The sequence below is a fragment of the Nanorana parkeri genome, unplaced genomic scaffold (assembly GCF_000935625.1).
Source record: "Nanorana parkeri isolate BGI_ZX_2015 unplaced genomic scaffold, ASM93562v1 scaffold2893, whole genome shotgun sequence".
Taxonomy (NCBI): Eukaryota; Metazoa; Chordata; class Amphibia; order Anura; family Dicroglossidae; genus Nanorana; species Nanorana parkeri.
In genome coordinates, this window is record NW_017309161.1 from 45,694 (window position 1) to 70,996 (window position 25,303).

A 25,303-nucleotide genomic window follows, 5' to 3' on the forward strand; every position below is an offset into this window, starting at 1 on the left:
AAAAAATGAATTAATAAATAAAAATAAATATAAAAAAATGTAAAGTTTATCTAAACATAAAATATTTTGTAAAAAATGAAAAAATAACATTTTCGGTATCGTTTTCAGCCTGACATTTTTTTTAATTTCGGTTTTAAAATTTCCATTTCGGTGCACCTCTAGTTACTACCCAAAGTTAGAAAGGAACACTTATATCGTGTTCTGTGAAACTGTGTCCCAACCCTTCTAACGAAAAGGAACAGCAATTTCTCTTTCTAGATTTAAGAAGGTGTTGGCTACATTATATAGGTACGCGCTTGTTTTTTTTCTTTGTGCCAAAAAGTGGCCTTAGAGCGTCTAAGAACACTATAGCTAGCTGGATGGATAAGTCAAATGAGCTCTTTGGCTTCTCAAACTATTCACCTAAACCCCCTAAGGGTATCATGGCAGACTCTACTAGGGCCTTGGTTGCATCCTGGGCGGAGAAAGCTGGGGAAATCATCAGACCAGATCTGTATGGCAGCCACATAGTTGAGCTTTCAGACCTTTGTAAATTACTACAGTGTTGATTTTACTGTCGTGCCAAGACTAAGCATTTGGCAATAAAGTGCTCTCAGCACCTGTCCCCTTTACAAGGTAATGCTAGCCTAATCGTCTCCTGTGCTGTCCTAGAAGATTAATTGGTAAAACAGGTACCTGATGAAGTCTTATTCCATTAATTTTACAAGACAGCAGCTATACTTTGGCCTGGTTCACACTGAGCGCTTTCTGCCCTACAAAATGCTCACAAAATATGCCCCCTCCAAAAAAATCACATTCATTTCAATAGCCCTGTTCACATCTGTGCGTTTTGTTGCAATAAGCAAAACACCTCTCCCTGGAAAAAGTACATTAATTTTTATTTATTTTTTTGCATATTACAGCTCGTTTTGGCCTCGTAGACTCCAATAGGAAACGCTTGAAAATGCGCGTTTGCTGTCTTTTTGCACGTTTTACGCGCGTCTGCCCATTAACATCAATGAGCTCATAATTTTGCTAGCAAAAATGCACCACTTGATTTATGCGCTTAAAAATGCTGTCGCCTAGGTGTGTGCCCTGTCTTGGTCAATGTATTTATTATATAGAGTTATGTGTTTTAGCCAATATTTCTGCCTCAATGCTATTTTATAACTGAAGTGGTTAGGAGGGACGACCCCTTTTACTTAATTATGGATATGTTTCCTGTTTTAGGTGGGCAGAACCTCTCTATCCTGTGCTGTCCATGAAGATTCATAGAATAGATGTTCTATAGCTACCTAAAGGTGCCCATACACTCTACAACCCTCGCAAGACCTTTGTCTTGCGATGGTTGTAAAGTAATAAAAAAAAAAACGTATGATCTGCCCCTCTTGGACAGGCAGATCGTACTTGCGATCATCGCAAGCCCGCTCCCCCGAGGGGCGGGCTTCCGATGACTGCAATGCTGAACGGGCAGTGTGCGCGTGCGCACACTGGCCCGTTCGGCAGTGATCTCTCGATCATGTTAAAAACCAGCCAAAAATCGTACGATTTTCGACTGGTTTTCCAACATGCTCGATATACAAAAGTCGTGCGACCTACATTAGAAAAGGTCGCACGCCTTCCATACACTGCACGATTCTCGTACAATCGCGGGATTTCCCGCGTTTCTCATACAAGAATCGTGCAGTGTATGGGCACCTTAACTGCTGTGGGTTTGTTTTTTTCCCCACAGTTTGGCACCTAGTCAAAAACGAGCTGATAACCCTTGCAGTGTGGGGCTACCCCCACTTCAAGGCTTAATAAAAGTGTTGCCCGAAGTTCTTCTTTAAAGTAATATTGATAAGCTTACATGAAAGAACATTTGTGGAAGTATGTTATCAGAATCTGGTTAACACAGCTCTTTCTATTTTAGGTATGGATGCCCAGTGCAAAAAAGCTTGCAAAGTTCTGCCACCTTGTACCTTACAACAGTATTAGCCCTACTCAGATGTATTTTCCTGCTCTACAGCTGAAACAGGTAAAGGGACATACTGAAGCAGAGAAAAAAAAACACATTTGAGATTTGATATATAACGCTGTATTGGATAAATCCTTTTCTTTTTCTTTTTAATTCTTTAACTACCTTCCGTCCATGGCCGTTTGTGAACGGCTGGACGGACGTCTGCTAGGAGCGGGAGGGCGTCTTAAGACGTCCTACCCCTCCCCCCTCTCGTGTGCGGCACTCAGCGCGCACACGAGAGCGAAAACTGTGAGCATGTAAACAGCCAGCGATGGCTGTTTACATACAAGCAATCAGGCGTCTCTAGAGACGCCCGATCGCTTGCAGGAGCTGCGGGTGTGCGGCCTCCCCACCCCCCCGTACCTCTGTCCCGCCGTCTCCTCGTCGCCACTAACGGTCGCTCTAACAGCAGATCAAAGGGAGATCATTACTCGATTTCCCTTTGATCTCTCTTCCTATCCCCGAATGCAGGAAGTGATGTATATTATATCACTTCCTGCATTCAGTGTTTCTCTCCGGTGCAGAACACCGGAGAGAAGCTGATGAAGCAGATCTCTGCTTCATCAGCTTCTGTGGGGGTCCCTAGGTGACATCAGAGGTCTTGGAGACCCCTGATGTCTCCATAAAGAGGACCTGTTTGGTGAACTGGCTATTACATAGGGGATTTCTTAATCCCCTATGTTATAGCAATAAAGTTGTCTAAAAAAAGTAAAAAAAAATAAAAAAAAATTACAGCATTAAAAAAAAAATAAGCTAAAAAAAATATTCACAAATAATCATTTAAAAAAATTAGATACAAAATGTTTTAAAGTGCCCCGCCCCCCCCCACATACACATGCAAACATGCGTCGGGTGCGCCTGTGTACGAAAACGACGATTGCGCCTATTATGCAGCACGTTACATATCGCCGCGAACGTCGGAGTGAGAGCAATAATTTTAGGGCCATCAATCACTGATAACACTAAACTGATGAGCGGTAAAAACGTTTAAAGTGTCGCCTATGGCCAATTTTGGTTGCGGTCGTTTTCTGCAATTTCGTGGACACGCACAATTTTAGAGGTTGACATATTTAGTGTCTATTTACCCGACTTGACCCCGTCTTTTATATTATACCAAAATTTTTTATAGGGAAACATGTTTTTTTTTTACAAAATTTAGGGTACTTTTTTTGTTTATATAGTAAAAAATAAAAACCCCAGCGGTGATTAAATACCACCAAAAGAAAGCTCTATCTGTCCCCAAAAAATGGTATAAAATTCATTTCAGTACAGCGTTGCATGACGGAATAAACGTCAGCCAAAGTACCGCAGCACTGAAAAATGGCCTGGCCAGGAAGGGGGTTTAACACCCCGGTCTTCAAGTGGTTAATCACAAGTAGAAGAAGTACAACATCTGTAAGAACAGTGTAACATCAGGATTATAGTCAAATAAAAGGACAAAAATAAAGAACAGAGCTGCCAATGGTTTTGACAATTAATAATACATTCATCTCAGGTGGAAAGAAGGCATATAGAACAGGGAGGTTAACCACTCCTGCTAAACAAGTGAATTTTTTCTGTCTCTGGTGTCTTGGAAAGCACAAAAATTAGCAGCTTAACGTTTCCAAAGAACATTAAGAAGTTTGTAGAAAAAAGGTGGAGTCAGCGCAGAGGGGCAAGAGCAGGGGGTGGGGAGGGGGGCAAACAGTAGGTACAAAAAAGGGGGGAGAGGGGGAGGAAAGGCCATCCATCCGTAGGGTAGGTGAGAGCAGTGTATATGCGATTGGCGGAGCCTAAATGCAACACAATGGCGCCATGGGAGACTCTGATGAGAGGAGGTATATGTGCCAATAGAACCATCTTCTATTGAATTTAGCTTCCTGGTGGTGTGAAGAAGCTCTCATGCATTCCATTTTCTCAGTTTCCCGTACTTTTGAGATCCACATTGCAATGGTGGGAGCAGTGGTCGTTTTCTTAAGCAGGGGGATGCACATTTTAGCAGCATTTAGATGGTGTATCAACATGGATATTTTATACCTGTTCAGTGAGAGGGCAGACAAGTGGAGAAGGATAGCAGCCAGTTCATTCTGAAGATCAATCCCAGTCAGTTTCTTGCATATAACTTGTACATCTGCCCAGAACTTTCCCACGCATGGACAGGACCAGAACATATGTATCAAAGAGCCCTCCTCATTACAATGCCAGCATTGATTGAAAGTGTGTGGCCAGATCTTATGTAAAATGGAGGGAACACTATACCAGCGTGTAAGAAGCATGTAGTTGGCTTCTTGTGTTTTACAAGCAATGGAGGCTTTGTGAGAGAAATTTAGGGTGTCTGCCCGTTGTTCCATCGATGGAGATAGCTGCGGGTCTTGTTCCAATTTTAAGAATAAATGGAGGCACATATGAGTCAGCGGTAGTTATGAGTAGTTTGTATACCCTGGATAGGGAATGACTAGGGGGAGACTTCTCAAGACATAAATGGTCAAACTGCGTAAGCCGCGTGATGGATGTGGTCCCAGGGACCATGCTCACTAGAAAGTGGCGCAGTTGCAGCGATCTCCAGGGATCCAAGGGGGTTCAATAAGCGTGGCTAGTTCATCTCGGGAGCATATACGGCCATTGATCAAAAAAGCATCCAATCTGCATTTCCCCCTGTCTCTCAATTTCTTAGTGACCATCTCCTTTACTCAGAGGGCAAGCAGGATGATCCAAAACTGGAGACATTCTGTGGGCTCAGTAGTCCTGGCAAGTATCCAGGGTTTATACTAGGCGTCTCTACACCAGGAGACAATCCTTGCCAAGTGGGACACCTTATAATAGAGACTGGGATCTGAAAAAGCTATACCGCCATGTTCTCTGGGTAGCAGTAGAGATTGGTAGGAGAGACGCAGGCGGGAAGGAGACCATAAAAAGCTTAAAAATTCCCTTCGAATTGTCTGGAGGAAAGGGTTTGGGATGTGTATGGGAAGTGTTTGGAACAGATATAAAAATTTAGGAAGTAGTCATTTTCAAGACTGCATTCTAAGTTAGACATAATCTTGACCCCCAAATACTGGATATAGTCTGATACCCAAGGGAATGGGCAGTGGGTGGACATGTTGGGTGCAGGGGTATGGATGCATGGAGCATAGCAGATTTATGGAAATTGTTGATTTTAAAATTGGGAAGATCTCCAAATTGGTACAGTATTTTGAGTAGATTTGTGATTGTGGTCTCAGGAGAGGTGACAAAAAAACAGGTCGTTGGCAAAGGCCGCAACCTTATGAGTGGTGTCTCCATTTGCTATACCCTTGATGTCACAGTTTTTTTGAATATGAGAAAGGATGAAGAGTAATGGGGAGAGCGGACAGCCCTGTCGGGTGCCATTGGATAAAGAAAAATAAAAGGAGATAGATTAATTCGCTCTCACTGCTGTAGAGGGTGTGGAATATAATGATTGTAACCAGAGCTGCATGAAAGGGCCCAGCCCCACATAACTCATTATAGTCTTCAAAAAGGACCAATGCACCAGTCAAAAGTTTTCTCTGTATCAGTGGTCAGTAGGCCTAATTGAATAGAACGTCTTTTGGCTAGATGGATGGTGTCGAGGACCCTAGCTTTTCTACCTGGCATAAAACCAGCTTGGTCACTGAATCGTGGATGATGGTATCCGGAGAAGTTTAAGAGAGAATTTTAGTGAACAGCTTTAGATCCAAATTCAGAAGGGATATAGGATGATAATTGGAACAGGAAGTCAAGTCTTTTCCGTCCTTGGGAATCATTGTTATGAGGGCCCTTAAAGTGTCCTGCGGCAGGGGGAGTCCATCTCTGATGGAGTTGAAAGCTTGCGTGAAATTTGAGGCCAAGATAGGGGCAAAGGTCTTCTAGTATCTGGCAGGGTATTGCCATCAGGCCCCGCAGCGTTGCCTGGTTTCAGGGCTTTAACTGCGGCCAGGAATTCCAATTCCTGTATGGGCGCGTCTAATCTGTCGGCAGCGTCAGCAGAGATTTGGGGGATCTCCTGAAGCTTTCTGGTATTCCAAAATGCGGTCTAGATTTGCGGCCGACCCCGCAGTATGAGGGGGTCTTACGTAGGTTGTAGAGAGCCGCATAGAAGTCTCGAAATGAGGAAGCAATAGCCGACGGACGCTTTTACGGCCATCACTTAACCTGAGGTATAAAGGATTTAAGTGTCTTTTCTCTGGGTAACCTTGCTAGCAATTTCCCTGGTTTATTGCCATATTCATAAAAGACATGTCAAAATTTAGTCAACCCGGAGGTAACCCGGCTATGGGACAAGTCTAGTAATTGCATCCGTAGGGAAGTTAAAAGGGAGCAAGCAAGAGACTTCTTATGCAAAGTCTCTAGTTCTCTTATCTGTCTCAGCAAGTCATTTGATTTAGAGGCAAAAGCTTTTTTCTGTTCCGAGCCCTTCTGGATAAGGAACCTCCGAAGGACACATTTATGCGTTTCCCCCACCGTCAGTGGAGAAATGTCCGGACTCTCATTTTCTTGAAAGATTAACTTGCTTTGTGATGTCATCTAAAATAGGACCCTCTTGTAGGACTGATTCATTAAGCCTCCAGGACCAGGATCGAGAGTTGTCGGGGCTCAAGGATAGGTTGAGGGATATCGGAGCGTGGTCCGAGAGGGCCAAGGTCTCTTTGGAAGATAATTTTAGCAAGAGGAAGTAGAGCTTGTGATACCAAAAGAACGTCTATTCGGGAGTATGATTGATGGACAGAGGAGTAGAACGAAAAGTCCTTTACAGTGGGGTGATGAACCCTCCAAGCGTCTACTAGTCCCATAGAGTGAAGTTTCTTTTTGAGTCTACGAAGGCTCGGATAGGATAAGTGAGTGGTTCCTTTTAGACCAGTGGTTCTCAACATGTGTAACCTCTGGACCCACATTTCTCCTCGGTCATTAAGTTGCAACCCAAGTTACACTGCAACGGAACGCACGGCAGTGTAGGCTGCTGTGCTGTGATGGAGCTCCATCCACTTGTGCATTGCTTGTACAGCTTCCATGCATGCCTGTTGAGGTGCCAGGAGCCAGAATGTGACGTCACTCCGGTTCAGGCACCTCTACAAGACATGCGAGGGAGCTATAAGCAATGCACATATGAATGGAGCTCCCTCGCGGCCATACCCCCAGCCCACCTCACCTTAAGTCGACATTCAACACCAGGCAGCATATTTTAAATGGCTGCTCAGTGTAAGAATGGACGGTGCTGCGCTAGAAAGCCTCTCGCCTAGAAAAGTGGAAGGCATGCGGTGACCCACTGAACACGGGGCCACGATCCACCAGTTGAGAACCAAGGCTTTAGACGTATCTAGGATGGGGTCTAGTGCCAAGTTAAAATCGCCCCCACTATCAAGAATCGAGACGCCGCAGCTGAAGCAGATCCCGACAATTGTGTCACGATCCGCCCAGCTGCGTGACTGACAGCTGGCTCTGCTTATCTAGAGGCAGAGCCAGCTGTACCCGCTCCCTCCCCCATCCGTTCTGCCAGTCAGCGCTGGCCGATCGGAGTGGGAAGGGAAGAATCCAGCCCCTCCCCTGTCACGGCAGAGAGCCGTAACAGGATCGAGAGGTGAGCGAACGCCGGTATGTGTTCGCTCACCTCCCGATCTACTGAGCCGACCTGTGACAGTCTCATTGTCACAGGTCGGCTAGAACTATGAGGTGAGTGAAAAGCACTCACCTCATAGTTCTCCTTTAACATTGAGTGATACCAACTTAAAGTTTTCCATGCCGGTCTATTTAGTAGGGCACAGTATCGTCAGCGCTGAGTACGGGTCTCTAAAGAGGCAAACAGTCCCTGAACAAAATTTCGATTGACCAGTCCCCTGAGATGGATGACCTCTAGGAAGGTCATAGGTCGGGAGGGCAGTAGAAGGGGGGTGGGGGGGAGGAGTAGAAAAAGAGATGTAGAAGAAAAGAAGGATTCACAAGGTTCAAAAGGAACCAAGATCACACTACTAACTTGAGACCAAAATCTGGTCACCCCTTTACTCCCTGTCAGGGTCTGTCCGGCAGAAACCGACAGGGATGAAGGAAACCTATGTGGGGGTTGGGTCTAGCAATAGCCAAACGGAGACTAATTGACATACCCCCAAATTTAGAAGTTATTGCGTTTCACCCATAATACTAGTAGAACAAAAACAGTTCAATTTTAACAACCGACAATAAGAACATGTCGTAAAACCCACGTCCTTTAAGCGGTATAATGCTCAACATTTCCCCACAAGGGCGCGGCGCAGTCTGGGTGCTCCACTTGCGGCCCTGGTATGTGGAGGACCGACAAATAGCCGGGCAGTTCGTGAACTCAGAGGAGAGTCCCATCGAACCCCCCGTACCTGTCACCCGTGCCAGACAGCCCAGGCCGACAATAACGCCATGGTGTACTATTAAACCAGATTAATAAAACCCAGGCTAAAAGGTAAAATTAGAAACATACTTAGTGTAAAGGCCCGAAGGCAAATATGCATATTAATGAGACAAGACATCAAGCGTTACCGGAGCCTTAACTGGTAGAGGTAGTGGCTGACTGGCAAGTCTCTCTAAGGTAAGAGCCGGCTCAATATTCATGGAATGTGTGGTTAGCCTGCAGATTAGAGCTCTGGGTCGTGTAGGTCGTGACCTCTGAGGAAGGGATGAAAAGGATAAGGCCACTGATGGTAGTATAGCTGCTGTCTAGTCGGGAGCAGAGATTGGTTCGGTGTCCAGGAAAATGAAGAGATCTGGAAGTTGCCTGGGTGCATGCAGTAGTAAAGAGGATGCATTCTTCCGGATAATCACATGAAACGGGAAGCCCCAGTGATATAAAGCTCCTGAGGAACTGATCTTCTCCAGCAGGGGTTTCAGGATTCATCGCATCTGTAGAGTATGTCGCGATAAATCAGGAAGGATTTGGATGGAAGCGGCTTTAAAGTCGAAGGGGCCTGATTCCCACCCTTTATGCAGAATCATCTCCTTAAAAGAAAAGTGGACCCTGCATAGGATATTTCTTGGCATGGAAGCGTCAGCACGTAGCCGTTGGATGCGATGAACCCGGTCGAGCTCCATCTCCTCGGTGGGTTCTCTGCCCAGGATCTTATTCAAAATGGATTTAACTGTATGTTGAAGCTCCGCATTGGAGGTGGCTTCTTGGATACCCCTTAGTTTGATGTTTTGCCTACTCCTGTTCTCCAGGTCATCTTGGTGAAACATCAGGTCCATCAGACGCTGGTCATGGCTGGCTTTGGCAGATTCTAACTGTGCCACACGGATTTCGAGGGCATCATGTGCCGTAACATTGGAATCAATTCTATTAGAGAGGGCTGAGATGGAATCTTTCACCTCCCTCAGCTCGGACCAAAGGAGCTGTTGTAATTGAGTGGAGAATTGCAACCAGTCCTGTCTTGTGGGTAGCGCTGCAAGGAGAGCCGAGGCCTGAGGATGGAATGGAGCGGCCCCCGGCCGCAATTCACCTTCCGCTCCGTATCACCCCTCCATCTGCAGAGTACCACTCTACCCGGTCCATCGTCGACTCCCCATCTGGATTTGGACCCTGGGAGGGCGAGGACAGCGGCATCAAGGAGGACGAAGAAGGGCTATGCAGCTGCGGCTCTCCGGAGAGAACGCCTGTGGCGTCACTTGGGAGTGCATGGAGTTAGACTGGGCAGGCGCCATACCACTAGTCCCTGGAGCGGTGTAAGCAACCCCGTTACTGTGCATGCGCCAAGCGCGCTTTCCCGTTCCATAGAGAAATGCACTCTTCTGCGCAGGCGCCATGTACCATCCGCGCAAAAGCGAGCCAAACGGCGCACATGAAGTGACACATCACCCTAATCATTTCCTCTATATAAACCAAACCTGAGCACCGCCATATTGCTGGTTTATCTTCAGCTTTTCTGTGTATCCTGTATTCCTGTGAATGCCTTCCTGATTTGCTGTGACCCGGATTTGTCTTGACCTTTTTTGCCTGCTGCTTGCCACTGACCTCGGATTTGTTTACTGGACTTTGCCTCTGCCTCACCTCTGCCTTGATATCCTGTGCCTCACACTGGCGTGCAGAACCTCTGCATTATTCCACATTCATTGAAAGCTGAGCAGCAACCCCTTTCTCCTCCTACTGCAAACTGCAAGTGAAATTCACCAACATGGCAAAAAAAAGTCAAAGAATATTTGCCATAATAGCTTACACACATGTGACATGGTATTAGACTCCTGCAATACCCTATACAGCAGCACTTAAAATGGTTAAGGGAGGAGCAGGGTTTAGCAGCCAATCAGGTTTGCTGCATGCAAATGTGCTGATGAAGGGAGCAAAGTAAGCAAAAGGATGACTTGAGTCTTGGGCTACTCCTTCAGCCCCACCCCCTCTGTGTTTATGATCATGCTCTCGGTCATGCTTTCTAAAAAACCTGAGGCATGCTGATAAGAGGGGTTTGTGACTGGTGCGCCAGGTCCAAACCCACTGCACATCAATCACACGTGACTATATGCAGTTCTGAACCATGTGAGCCATCACAAAGACGTGGCGATAACACTCACATCCTCGCTCTACACAGAGATTTCCCAACTCATGGGACAACAATCTCAGGCCAGCAGACAGAGTGACCATCATTAGGGTTGCTTAACTCTGCAGTTAACCCTTTAAACACCAAACTATTACTGCCACGACATGCGGTAACGGACACACGAACTGATCCCAGCAATTGTTGTGACAATTCAAAAACTTAAATCCTATAATGGCAGGAAGACAGGAATATGACAGTTGTTTCTCTTCAGAGGCAAGGATACTTCTTATTTACGGCTCAGTCACACCATATCCGGTGCGGTTCAAGCCCAGAACGCACTGGATCACGTAGATCAAACGGGGCTGCGTTCTGGGATACGAAGGAAGTATACAGATGCGTCCCCTGCACTCCTTTCAGCGTCAACAACCGGTAGAAGATGCAGTGCTCGTAGTGATTAACATGGATGACGCCATGTATGTTCAAACTTGAGAAATGTCTCTATGTCGCCCTGATGATGGGACCCTGCGTGACCCTGAAACGTTGCATAGTCAGGTTGAAAAAAGACACAAGTCCATCGAGTTCAACCTATAGAGATACGGAGAAAAAAAAACCAAAAAGAGAAGAAAAGCCTAAACAGAACGCCCACTGTTAATTCAGAGCAAGGCAAAAAAAAAAAAAAAACCCTATAAAGCATGGTTCAATTTGCTCTAATGGGAATAAAAAAAATGTCTTGATCCCATAAGGCAATAGGATATTCCCTGGATCAACAATCTCTGATGCTTAATATAGCTATAAGAACTCAATATCCAGTAATCTGTGCATTTAAGAATACATTCAGATGTTTTTTTCTCTTGTTTTTTTTTAAGCTCTAACTGTGAAGAATCCTTTCCGTATGCAAAGGTTAAACCTCTTTTCCTCCAAGTTGTAATTGGTGAGGGTGCTCTCCGCACACCTTTCAGCAATCCCGGCCAGTAGAGATGAGGTGCTTGCAGTAACTCCCACGGATGGCACCGTGTAATGCACAAAGTAGAAAGAATAGGTTACCAGCACTCAGAATAATTTCAAATAGATAAGTCCTTGTTATTGGACATACGTGTCACAATAAGCCTGCGCTTTCAGAAAATATATGGTTTGGGGGGTCTTTTACAAACGCTAGCAACGCAGCGTTTTTTTCAATAGGAAAAAATTGCAGAAAATTCAAAAATGGCTTGGCCAGCTGATTTGAAAAATGTTCCGGAGGGCTTGGCAGCGAAAGGGTTAAAAAGCACACATCTATACTATCCATGTTACTCACAGTTTGTTACCTCCAGTCTGAGGTCGGAGCTTATATACAGTTTTAGAACAAAAGAACAGTTATAAGACATCATACGAGTACGTGTCCTTGTGAGCCACGTACGCACATTCATGAGTTGATATAATTTGATTTCATTCGGCACATTCAGATAATAAGATACAGTTTTAGATGCATGTGGTTAGGGACAATGTGTGATAGGAGAACAGATTAAAATGTCCTAAACAGGCATGCGACCATCCTGAACACGTCCAGGGTCATGATCATATACGCACAAGCAGATGTTACAGAATTTCTACAGAAACTTCAAATAAAACATTTTAACCCTTCAAAACACAGCACTGTTCTCTACCATTGTGCTAAATTTCATGAGTTTTTAAATAACGGTGTGGTTATAATTAGCATTTGAAAAAAGGAGTATCAAAATAATAGAATTTTGAACAATTCAATATGGCCGCCGAACCATGTGGTCAATTGACTCATAATGATCAGTTCTGAGTGCAGATCACAGCATAACTTTACACAGCAATTTGTACATCTGGAGCTGTAATAGTTCCCGAGAAACACATATTTTGAATATGGAGCTGAATATAATCACCTAAAACAAGATGGCTGCCAGGGAATGTGACCTATGACCTTTATGTTGCAAAAGATTAGGCAAATGGTTTCAGAGTTTAGGTTGTTTGCACAATCCAAAATGGCTGCCAAACCATGTGACTAATAGAGCTACAATGAACACATGTGACAACAGAGCACAGCATACCCTCACACAGCAATGTGTACATCTGTAGCTTTAGCGGTTCTGGAGAAGCAGGTTTCTGAATAGTTCAAAAAAATTGCCGCAAAAAACAAGATGGCTGCTACATCATGTGACCTATGGCCTTCATAGTGCAATAAGCTCTGCAGAGCACAGAACTCTACTATTGTGCAAAGTTTCATGAGTTTTTGACTAACATTGCACTTATTACAGGCTGTTACAAAATATTTATATTTCTGACACAAGATTTAACCGTCCTTAAGGTAATTCTAATCATCAAAGAATGTCCAGTTGTTGAATGAAAAACTTGTGACTTGAATTGTATAGCATAAAGTCAACAGCATACAATGATATAGCAAAAATTAATATACAAATAGATAATTCAAAAATATAGTTCAAAGTTAATGCAGAGCTACCTCGTGGCTTGAAAGTTAGCTAGGTTTGTGAAGCTTTAGACGAGAATAGTCTTCCAGCAGGTGTAAAAACAAAGTCTTCTATGGGGTATCTCTCTCCTCATGTAGAGTTCTCTTCTGTGTGTCATGTAATGTGAAGTCCCTTTCTCAGAGATATTGCTTATATTCCTAAAGCGATGTTAACTATTGGCTAATCTTCTAAGGTCATATACTTTGGAAGTCTATTCTAAACTCACTTTGACATCATGATTCCTATACTTTCTCTATATTGCTTGACTAATAAAAATTAAGTCATGAACTTCTAAATGTCATTCTACAAACCTTTTTTAACCGCTTGAAGACCAGGTGTTTAGACCCCCTTCCTGGCCAGCCCATTTTTCAGTGTTCAGCGCTGCAGTACTTTGACTGACATTTATTCCGTCATGCAGCGCTGTACTGAAACAAATTTTATACCATTTTTTGGGGACAGATAGAGCTTTCTTTTGGTGGTATTTAATCTCCACTGCGGGTTTAATTTTTTACTATATTCAGGAGAAATTACAGAAAATTTTGAAAAAAATAAGTTTTTTTTTTTACATTGTTATAAAACAACTAATAGTACCCACTTTTTGGCGCACTCGCAAAATCGCAAAAAACTAGCATACCCAAAATTGGCCATAGGCGACGTTTTAAAAGCTTTTACCGCTAATCAGTTTAGTGTTATCAGTGATTGATGGCCCGAGAATTATTGCTCTCATTCCGACGTTCGCGGCGATATGTAACATGTGCGGCGTAATGGGTGCAATCGTCGTTTTCGCAGGTATGTGCACCTGACTCATGTTTACATGCGTGTATGTAGGGGTGGGGACTTTAAAAAAAAAATGTTTTATTCTTTTTTGTGTAACTTTAAAAAAAATTGGGGGGAAAACTTTACATTTTTTTACTATTTTTTTTTTTCTTTTCACTTAACTTTATTGCTATCACAGAGTGGGCTGAAAAACCCCCTTATGTGATAGCATAAGAGGTGACAGGTCCTCATTATGGAGACATCAGGGGTCTCCAAGACCCCTAATGTCACCTAGGACCCCCCTGAAGAAGCTGATGAAGCAGAGATCTGCTTCATCAGCTTCTCTCCAGCATCTGAAGCTGGAGAGTGACACGAGAATGCGGAAAAATTTTTTATTCTTTTTTGTGTAACTTTAAAAAAAATTGGGGGGAAAACTTTACATTTTTTTACTATTTTTTTTTTTCTTTTCACTTAACTTTATTGCTATCACAGAGTGGGCTGAAAAACCCCCTTATGTGATAGCATAAGAGGTGACAGGTCCTCATTATGGAGACATCAGGGGTCTCCAAGACCCCTAATGTCACCTAGGACCCCCCTGAAGAAGCTGATGAAGCAGAGATCTGCTTCATCAGCTTCTCTCCAGCATCTGAAGCTGGAGAGTGACACGAGAATGCGGAAGTGATGTCATATACACCACTTGCGCATTCTGACAGCGGAGAGCGGTCCCGAGGGAGCTCGTGTACCGAGCTCCCTCTGATCCCCTGTGACAGGGCATCGCTGCCTTTTTTCAAATAGCGGGGATTTACACGCCCAGTTACATCCAAAAAGCTCCCGGCCGGCCGTGTATACACAGCGGCTGGCCGAGAGGTAGTTAAAATACAGATCTCCTTCTTTTGATATTTTTCAACAGCTGCTAACCCTAAAGTTCTCTCCCATTCTGACATAGATCAGATTTCATGGGGAAAGCAAAAGGATGTCTATTTCAATGCCATGCATTCAAAAGCACGAGGTCTCAGTTAAATATATGGGCCCATTCTTTTATTCTCATAAGCCAAATCAAATTTGAATATAAGTATTTTTCACAGGCATTTGAAAAAAGCGGCATAATAATCTAAAAGAGAATACTTAACAGTCCTGAGTTTGAGTTTCTGACAGAGTTCAATTGACTAAAAAAATAAAAAATAAATCTGAGTCTTTTCTCCAAGCAAGGCTTTGGACAGATGTCAGAATGCTAAGGAGGTGATCTTCCTGGAACTTTGGTGTTAGGAGCTTCTTGATGTTGCGAGGGCTCCATTTTCTTGATGATAAATGAAGAGCCTGCTCAGCTGTCTCTGCGGCCTCTTTTTTTGTCAGCCCTTTAGGGGGTGTCACAGAGGCGGCCCATAAAGGCACAGCTGGGGAGGAGGAGCAGGAGGGTTGAGCCTTAACAATATCCTTCTCTGCTCCTCCCATATTGTCAACTTTCATATCTAAGATGATAGTGGAATATTGATACACAATACAGTCTGACAAACTTGCCATAAATATGAAGTATGATTGGCCCCTTTGATATTGTCAAATTGATAGCACAAAAAGCTGTGTCTCGTCAAGACATTCTCCAATTCCTAGCTATTAATTTGGGGTGGTATTGTAACGTTCAGTTAATGGCCTAGGGCAGGGGTCAGCAACCTGCGGCTCTAGAGCCGCATGTGGCTCTTTGATCCCTCTGCTGCGGCTCCCTGTCCAAGGGCGGAACTACCGTCGGGGCCTGAGGCTGTGTGGTGGACCCAGTGAGGTCCGGTCCTGGGCACCTCCCCTGGTGGAGTATGGGGCAATGCAGGGTCCCGGGGCCCCACACTGCTGACGGGCTTCTCAGCAAGGGGGCGGGTCCTGTTACTCACCACCTCTCTTGGCTTCATCCCTAGTAACAGGCGGCGGCAGAGAAGTGAGTGTCACGTGCCCTGCCCCCTGCAGTGCACACTTCCTGGCTGGAATGCTGGCTTTGAGGCTTGGCAGGTGAGTCCGAATGAGGAGCAGGGGGAGGGGGAGTGTAATGGTTCCCCTCCATCTGCGCATGTGCAACCTGCACGTTCCCGTACTGCTCGGGAACGCGCCATCCCGCGCAGAAGCACTAACCTACGAGCACGAAAATCCGCCATAGCGGCGCACAGGAAATTACATCACTGGCCCTATATAAACCCAGCAGCAGTACTGCTGGTTTATCGTTGGCTAATCCTTGTTCCAGTTTTTGTGATATCTTGCTTGATCCTTGTGATCCGGACTTCCTCGACAAACCTTGAATTCTGCCTGCCTTGACCACGGAACTGTTAGTTGACCATTCTTCTGCCTGACCCCTTTTGTACTGGAATTGCCTGCTTGGAACCTGACCTCGGCTCGTCTCATTGGATTACGGCTTGCACGGTGCTCAACACCACTGGCACTCCTGCCACTTGTTGTCCCGCTGGGCTCTGTTCCCATCCTCAGTCTCCCAGGACACAAGGTGCAAGGGAAGCCTCCTCTCACATCCGGTCTCCCAGAAGGTACGTAACAGGGAGGGAGTGGTATGGGTGTAACGGCATACTGTGTGCTGTTATTTCATTAGAAAAGTGGATAATAATTGGGAACATTACACTGTATTGTTACATATTATCTATTTCTCTGATTAACCCCTTCATGACTGAGCTAGTTTTCAGTTTCTGTTCATAAATGACACACTTTTTACATTTTTGCTGATAAAACTTTTTTTTTTCTTGTCAGTCACTATGACTGCTTGATAAATTAACTTTTTTTTTACATTTTTGGGTATTGGGCTGCTCCAAACTTAGGAACAGCTAATAATAACCTTAGAGACTGATCCTGACTTTAGTCGGATTCAGATCTCCCTAAAAGGTCTTTGATCGTGCCTAGATGATCAGAACTTATACACTTCACTCAAAAGATATACATTGTATCTTTTTAGTGAAATGTATCTAAACATCGGGCTCTCGAGCTGTCAAAACAAATAGCAGAGAGGTGAGTCACTGCTACCTCTCTGCTATTTTCAGCTGTCAAATTCAGGATCTCAAATTGCGGTCCTGTATTTGCATGTAACGGCTTCATTCTTTCATTAATAAAGGAAGAAGCTTTTACAAAAAGCTTAATTATTTCATAAAAGAATGCCTCAATACTGAGGCATTCATTAATGACTGGTAACTGCTGAGAATCAGCCTGAAAAAAAAGCCTGATATAACTCCTCATGTACAGTGTACGTGGCCAGTCATATAGGCACAAAGTGACGGGACGTACACTGTACGTCTCCCGTCACGAAGGGGTTAAATGATTTAGACAGGGCATTTGTTCTATCAAAGTTTGTGACTAGCATGGAATGTGTGACCGGTGACGTGGTCACACATTTCAATGTAATCCCGCCCAGGGCAGTTCTCCTGCACATAGGATTTGCGATGCTGATCTGCCCTGGAACAGCTGAGAAAGCATTGGAATGCTTGACCTATTGGCGGTCACACATTCCACCACCAAAAAACTTGGCGGTATTACATTGAAATGTGTGACCATGTCACCGGTCACACATTGTAACAGTCACAAACTTTGATAGCACACCGCCATCAGGGGGGTACGGCCGGTACCCATTTGAGGGGTCTGGGGGGCCTCCTACATGAGTATCAGCTGTACCAGGGACGGCATGGCAGAGGTTACAGGGGAGGGGGTGGAGGAGCTCAGGCCCCAGCAGCAGCAGCAGGTAAGAGTAGTTTTGGATTAGGTACAGGGAAAGGGACCCCGGTGACCAGCCCACCCGAGGCCCTGCAGAGCCCACCATAGAGCGTCTCAGATGGGCTGTGCAGGATCTATGGTGTGTTCTGCAGGGTCACTCTCAGGTGGGCTCTGCGGGGTCTCAGGTAAGCCCTGAGTCCAGTGCGTTACTAAGCCCGCATATACCTATATACATGCTATACATAGCATAAAGTTAAAAAACAATATATGCAGTGTTATCTTCATTTTAGATGTCAAAAGGGTTTTGTGGCTCCCGGTGTTTTCTTTTCTGTGGGAAACGGGTCCAAATGGCTCTTTGAGTGTTTAAGGTTGCTGACCCTTGGCCTAGGGGGAATAAAAGGACACCTGGGTCATTATCCTTACCAACTCTTGTGTTTACCTCCACCTGTCAAGTGCTAATTTAGTATGTGATTTTGCTGAGCTGGGCAAAACCATTACCATGTGGGCAGCACTGGGGATCACTGATTCAAGTCCCAGCAAGGTCACTATCTGCAAGGAATTTGCATGTTCTCCCTGTGCTTGTGTGGGTTTCCTCTGGGTACTCTGGTTTCCTCCCACTCTCCAAAGATATGCTGGAAGTTAAATTGGCTCCTGTCTAAAATTGTCCCTCATACAAATGTATGTGAGATAGGAACCTTGGATTGTAAACTCCTTAAAGGGAGGGACTTTAGTGAATGTACACTATATAAAGTGCTGCGTAAATTGTCGGCACTGTTACGACCCTGATCATAAAGGAGTCATTTAAGCTGATCCACACCAGATCTATGGGGAAACTCTGGATAAACAATTAGGTTTTAGTGCTTCACTAAGAACCATTAAGATTACAGTCCCAGATTAGCAGATATTGTTACTGGAATTTGAAGATGCTTGGCAAACTGAGGGCAGCCTAAGGTCACTAAAACTGGATGGAAGGCTGCATTTGTTCTACGATGAGGGAAAAGAGAATTTCATAGTTAAAGATTAATAGGCCCAAACCTAATTATTGTCCCAGGGTTATCCTGGACTAGCTTAGATTTTTCTTATTTTTTTTTTTTTTTTTTACCAGTGTCTAATTAGTCTGTAAGTGGCAGTGTAACCTGATGGTAAAAGCTCCCTTGTCACTCAGTGGTGTCCGAGAAAAGGATTTTACCCTCCTCATGTATCACTTCCCCCTCCCTTTTAGATTGTAAGCCCTCAGGGGCTGGGCCCTCCTTACCATCTTGTCTTGATTTGTATTGTGATTGTAATGTCTTCCTTAAGCTGGCCATACACCTTACAATTATCTGCAGATTTTCTGTGGTCAGATGGAAAAGGTGCAACAGATTCCTCCATCTACACCTAATTGTGTGGATGGAGTAATCTCCACCTGGGCCAATCTGTTGCACTTTTTCCATCAGACCACGGACAATCTGCAGATAATTGTAAGGTGTATGGGCACCTTTATATTGTAAAGCGCTGTGCAAACTGTTGGCACTATATAAATCCTGTATAATAATAATACAGTGAATGCAAAGATCCTCTTTTCTTGGACATTATGCATGTTGTGGTAAATAGGTGCATGTTGTGGTAAATAGGTACTTAAACTGATTACACCCTTCCTTGGGGCTGTTATGTGCAGAAGTCATCAGTTTGCATAAATGTAATCGGAGATTTTTTGGAGGGACATCCCCTGTATCATTTTTTTACACTCCGCATATAATCCTCTGAGCTAATTTGGCTTTTCTTTCTCCCTGCAGTTGCGGTACTATTCATCTCGCAGTAGACGAGGATTTCTAGCTGGGCTTCTTGATAATATCAAACAAGAACTGTCAAAAAACAAAGAAATGGAAGAAAACATTAAAAAATTTCGAGAGGAAGCAAAGAAATTAGAAGAATCTGAAGCTCTGCAACATGCTCGCAAGAAATTTGTATGTTGATATGTCTGTTTTACAAAATGCTTCTATTTAAAGTGAGCGTCACCTGGGCTAAAATATTTTAGTTTATTTACACTTTTGCATCCATATTGGGATAACCCTTACTTTAGACTTGTTTCATGTTTTTGTTAACATAACCTAGCTTAAAAACATATTTAAAAATTACTGCTTAACTTTTTACATGCTCTTTTCTGAAAGCCAAAAAAAATGAAATTTCTCTTCTATTCATTGAAGGACTCCGTGGATATCTTTATCTTTCACCAATGGGGTTATACTGCCACCTGCAGGAGTAGGGAACTAAACACAAAAAACAAAGCACAGCCCGGGGTGGCCCCTGCTGGTGGCCAAACGTTTATCTGCTAGAGGCAGCTCAGTTCTTTGGCCAGTGTCGTCAAGGCATGTGGACCTTGTTCCCTATGGAGACTTTAGTTCTGTCTTTTTTTTTTCTTCCACATATGAAGTTTTTTTTAACATATGGTGACAATAACAGAACAAATGTAAGAACATCTGTATAACAAATATATGGGGCAGAGGAATAACAGAGAATGAAACAATAAGTTTGTAAAGTGCAATCACAATCGAATGAACAAGGGAGCAAAGTGTTTCTGCATAGCGATATTAATCTCAGGTGAAAAAAGGAAGAAAGACGGACGAAACGAGGTGGTGTACAGCAATTCAGGGGAATTGGCTACAAGCTCCCACGAATAAAATAGATGGGGGGGGGGTGTAGAGGGGAAGGAGGGTGACTGCAATAGGAATGTGAGTATGAAGAAAAGGAGCTTGGGGGAGGGGGTTTAATAGAGGGGAATAAAAAAAAAAAAGAGTAGCGCAAGTCAGTGGTGTTAATGTTAATGAAGACGGGAACTAAATGTGTTCGGCAAAGTATGGTGACGGAAAAGTAGCGTTATAAGTATATAAGGCAGCTTTACTTATGGTGGCCGGATTCTAGGATGGGCTCTTGAAGTATTCAGGTGTAAGCAGGGGTGACTGGGGTGTAGTGTGGGTGTTTTCTCCCAAATCCCCCCCATATGTGCTCCTGTATTGCTGGAATGGCTCCCTTTCTACAGCATGGCTGCAGAAGACATTGGCTGCAAATTGATATGGCTCCTCGTCCCCTATTTCCCACAGTCACAGCCAACTCTGAATGTAGCCTGCGGGGCTGGCTGTTGTAGACATCGATGGCTGCTTTTACTCTGCAGTCGCTCTACTGTTATGAGGCCATGCTTCGGGCTTACGGCAGTGTTTGTGTAGGGGTACACAACGTCCTTGCAGGTCACTCTGCTCCCACAAAATTGGGCGCTTATGGTTTTCGGCTGGCTCTGGCAGCAAAGTTTTGCACAAGAAACAATGGTTTCTGCGCTTCTTAGGTCAGTGCGGCAAACTGGACCTGCCCTTGTCATGCCTGGTTGAGGCAACAGTGCTTCTGGTTTAGAAGTATCTCTCCTTTATGACCCTACAAAATCTGTAGTTTATTAATATATTTGAATATTTTTTTGCGATCTATCTTGCACTCTTTTGCAGCCTGTTTGTTTTGAATCTTTGCCATCTTTATTTCCTTTTTTTTTTTTTACATATTTTATTATATTCTTTGTAACTTTAAAATTACAACAGTGTTCCTTTTTTATATTTTTTTTAATGGCCTTTTTTAAAAAAATTCTTTGTTCTTTTTTTAACATTGGATGTGAGCCACATGGGTTTTACTTGTAGCCTTTTAAACTTATTGCTTAAAAGAGAACTATGGGGCAACCTTTTTATCCCATAGTTTTTTTTAGGTTCACGGGGGGACATATACTAACATCCTCCTGTGACCCAAAGCTCAGTATATATGCATTTGCCCGCTATATATTGAGAGCGCCACAGTCGAGTGGATCCCGACAATACTGTCGATCTACCCAGCTGGCTGATTGATAGCGGGCTGTGCCTGCCCACTCCGTTGCTCCAGTCACAGCTGGAGGATCAGAGAGGGGAGGGGGGTAATCCCTGCTGGGAGTAGTGACTGACAGTCACTGGTCTCTGTAGGGAGATGATCGTGAAGTGAGCGACGATACTGTATGTGTTCACTCCCCAATCTATAGAGTTGATGTGCGACAGTCTCAATGTCACACGTCGGCTCTAACTATGGGGATGGGTGTAAATCACCCTTTTTTAACGGAGTATATTTTGCAGTATGTTTTTTTAAACAACTGATTTGAAACATTCATATTTTTGTTCTGTGTCTTTTTTAATTAAAATATTTCCTACCAGTCCAAGTCTTGAAAAGCAGCCCTCAGCATGGGAAAATTTGCTCTCCTAAAGTTAAATGTTTTTATTTTTCTAGTATGTGGGTGTGTGCAACTCTAGTTAAATCAAATCATATTATGGTCACTACTACCGAGATGTTTTTTTATATGAACATTTGTAATAAGCTCTGCGTTGTTTGAGATTACCAGATCCAGCAGTTCTACAAACTGTACCATAAAATTGTCTTGCAATACCTTTTATAAATATCTGCCCTTTTTACTGTGCCAGTAGTGCCATTTTACCAGTCAATTTTAGTATTGTTAATATTTCCCATTAATACAACTGTCCCTGCCCTTGCAGCTTTTTCTATCTTTTGGAGTTTGTTACAGACCACCAGCGTTAATGAGATAAAAGATATAGACTCTGCTCCTTTTTTAAACAGTTACCTTTGCATTACACATACTAGTATACATCTCCACCCATAACTCCTCACACTCGACCATCAACAAAGTATTTTTTCAAACTTACTTTAAGATCACCCCTCACATAGAGACAAACACTGCCACCTTTTTGTTTTACCCGGTCTCTCTGAAAGAGAGCATAGCCTGGAATATTAACAGCCCAATCGTGAAGAACAAAGCCAAGATTCAGATCATAGTTCTCCACATGCGCCAAAGCTTCCAATTCTCCCATTTTGCTATGCAGACTTCTGGCATTGGCGAACAAACAAATCAAGTAATTTTTACATTTTTCGAATTGTAATAACTATCTTTTTTTTGTAGTACACATAGTACTTTAATCCCCAATGTTTTTTTGCCAACATGGGAGTCTCCTTATCCACTCCCCCTTTTCTTCTCCTCTTCCACCCACCATATAGTCTGACCCCTGTCTGTCTTATCTGGCCCATTATGTTCTAACTCTTCCTCCCCCCTTTCCCCCTAGCACAGCAGACCCCTTCCATTTGGGTGCTGACCATCTTTAGCGTATAGGTTGTACACCAATGAAAGGTCATACCCTGGCTCTAGAAACCCAAACCCTTCCTTCTTAAACCAGTTCTTCAGCCATACATTTAGCTCTCCCGCTGTCTTTCCTGTGTTGCGCACGGCACAGGCAATATTCCAGAAAATATTACCTTGGAGGTCCTTCCCTTCAGCTTGCAACCTAGGTATTGAAATTGATTTTTAAGCATCCTCCATCTTCCATGTATTCTGTCATTGGTCCCAACATGGACCAAGACAGCCGGGTTACACCCAACCCCTCCCAGTCATTTGTCCACCACATGCTGACCCGGGTTTAAGGGATACAGCAAACCATTCGGTTGAGGCGATCTGGGAGACAAACTATTATATCATTCCTCCGAAATATAGAATGCAATATATAGAATTTGGGGGTGAATATGGAGCAAAGGTGATACCGCACCCAGGGGGGAAATGTATAATAATGTGGCAAAGATAAGGGCTTTTAAGGTATCAAAAACACCAATGGTATAGCACAAGAGTAGATTAAGATTACATTTTTATACAAAAATATGAGAAAATGTGATTGTACATAATAAAACACTTAAAACAGTGATCCTTCCTTCATAATATGGCATATAATCAAGATCTCCCTTTATAAAGATACCAACAATATTGATAACTTAACCAAAGACCAGAAAAAGTCACTGTTTGACAGCTAATACAGATCGGCATTAGGAGATTCCCCTGTGTACCAGCTTTGTTTCTAAATGTTTTAGAATCCTTATTGCTACATGTTTCTATTCTGAATCAGTGTTGCAGGCTTCTGATCATTCTGGGAACGATCAGAAGCCTTTAGTAACACTAATCCTGACATGCTGTCGGCAATCAGTGTCACTAAGGTTATTAGCTGTTCCTAAGTTTGGAGGAGCATAATAATAAAATTAATTATTAAGCAGTCATAGTGGGATTTATTCTCAATATATGAGATATATATGATTCAGGGGTGTGGACATTTAAAAAAAACAACTACTTGTCCAAGGGTTAAAGCGGGGGCCAAATCTACTTGTCCTTCATGACAATCTACTTGTCCCAATACAAAAAATAGTTTTAATCAAAACTAAGGATGTACCAATACCGGTTTTTCGGTATCGAGTACTGATTTTTTGCTTTCGGACCTCGCCGACACTGAATACTAATACCGGTGCTTCCGCTGGCATGGAGCAGGCTTCCCTGGTAATCAGGAAACCGGGCAGCGGGTAATGACATCCCGCCCAGGTTCCTGATTGCCACGGAAGCCGGCTCCATGTTGTTTGGCCTGCTTGATCGTGATTGGCCAGGAAACCTGCTTCCCGGTCAATCGGGAAGCCGGGTGGCGAGTAATGACCTGATTGACCGGGAAACTGGCTCGATGCTGATTGGCCAGGAAGCCAGCTTTCCAGGCAATCAGCCAGGAGCCGGCTTCCCGGGCCAATCAGAAAACTAGGAGGCGGGTCAATACTTGCCGCACTGCTTCCTGATTGCACAGGAAGCTCGCTCCATGTTCCCCTACAGAACTGCCAGTCAGAGGAAATTATTTTCATCTGGCCGTAAGTTCCAATATCGGGGAAGGTATTAGATAGTACACCCATACTGGCGGAGGGGAGGGATTGTTCGCCGAAAGGTAAGTATAGCCAGAGTGGTGGCGGTTTGGGAGAAACGGGGCCAGATTTCATCGGGTAATTTTTATTTTTCCATATTACCTGGGAAAATGAACTTACACACGCACACAATGTGCATTAAAGGGTAAGAGAATTCTGGCTACCCCCATGGAATGGCGGCTGCAATCTCAAAGCACATGCAGAATGTCCTACGCATGCGTTTATTTGCGGGGGCAGCAGGTTTTCATTTTTATTTTTTAAATCTTTATATATTTAATTTAACTTTTTAAATTTTCTTAAACTTTTTATTTATTTACTTTTTCCCCTTAATGTTCTTCCTATTACATAGGAGATTCAAATCCCTTATGTGATAGTTTGGAGGTGACAGGTTCTCTTTATGGAACCTGCCCTCCAACACAGAACAGCTGTTCTGTGTAGTTCCTGACAGCCGAGACAGGTCTCAGAGAACACACATAGAGAGCCCGTAGAACAGACGTTTTTCGTCTGCTCTACGGGCTCTATGGCTGAGCCGTTGTGCCTTAGTTTTCGGGGTCCCCCGGGAGAGCGGGCGACCCCAAAAACTACGGTGGGGGGTGCGGGCAGAAACTATCGCCGCTGCTCAAATTAATTCAAGTAGTCTGATCAGACCACTTGTAGTAAACGAGCGGCGGCTGCTCCACAATGTACATTCAGCTCTGCTTGTCCGGAGCCGGGCTAAATGTACTTAAAAACTACTCGCCCGGTGCCCGAAACTGCCTGTCCCGGGCGTCAGGCGATAGGAATTTCACACCCCTGATGATTTAAAGTGTAATTTAAAAAAAACAAACAGATTTGTTTTACACCCTAAAAGGTTCATTTATTTTAACCCCCTCATGACAACGATGTTCAAAGTATGTCGCTGTCACAAAGTGTGACAGTGGCGTTGTGTGCCACCTAACCTCTATTAGCTTTTAGGAAAAAAAGTTAGCTTTTAGTTTTAGGCTGAGAAGTACAGAACATTTTCTAAAATCCTAGGCATGTAAGGTGTTTCCAAATAAAGGAATAATAAAAAAATGTATTTTAATCAAAAAATAAAATAATCAAAACTGGGTGAAGTGTTTTCTTTACTTTTTTTCCCCTATTTTAAAAAATATATATTTTATTCGTTCTAAGTGAGGCGTTGGGCACACATATGTGAT

At 43.7% G+C, this 25,303-nt stretch overlaps 1 protein-coding gene across 1 annotated transcript in view; it reads left to right on the forward strand.

Moving 5' to 3' along the window:
* The window catches only part of LOC108802485 (mitochondrial import inner membrane translocase subunit TIM44-like), a gene marked incomplete at its 3' end in the record, with an annotated part of 67,413 nt that overhangs the window by 21,622 nt on the left and 20,488 nt on the right, over positions 1-25,303 (forward strand). The window contains exons 2-3 of the mRNA XM_018574345.1: positions 1,892-1,996; positions 19,133-19,303. Coding sequence (XP_018429847.1) covers positions 1,892-1,996; positions 19,133-19,303 — 276 coding nt within the window. The remainder of the gene's footprint in view (positions 1-1,891; positions 1,997-19,132; positions 19,304-25,303) is intronic.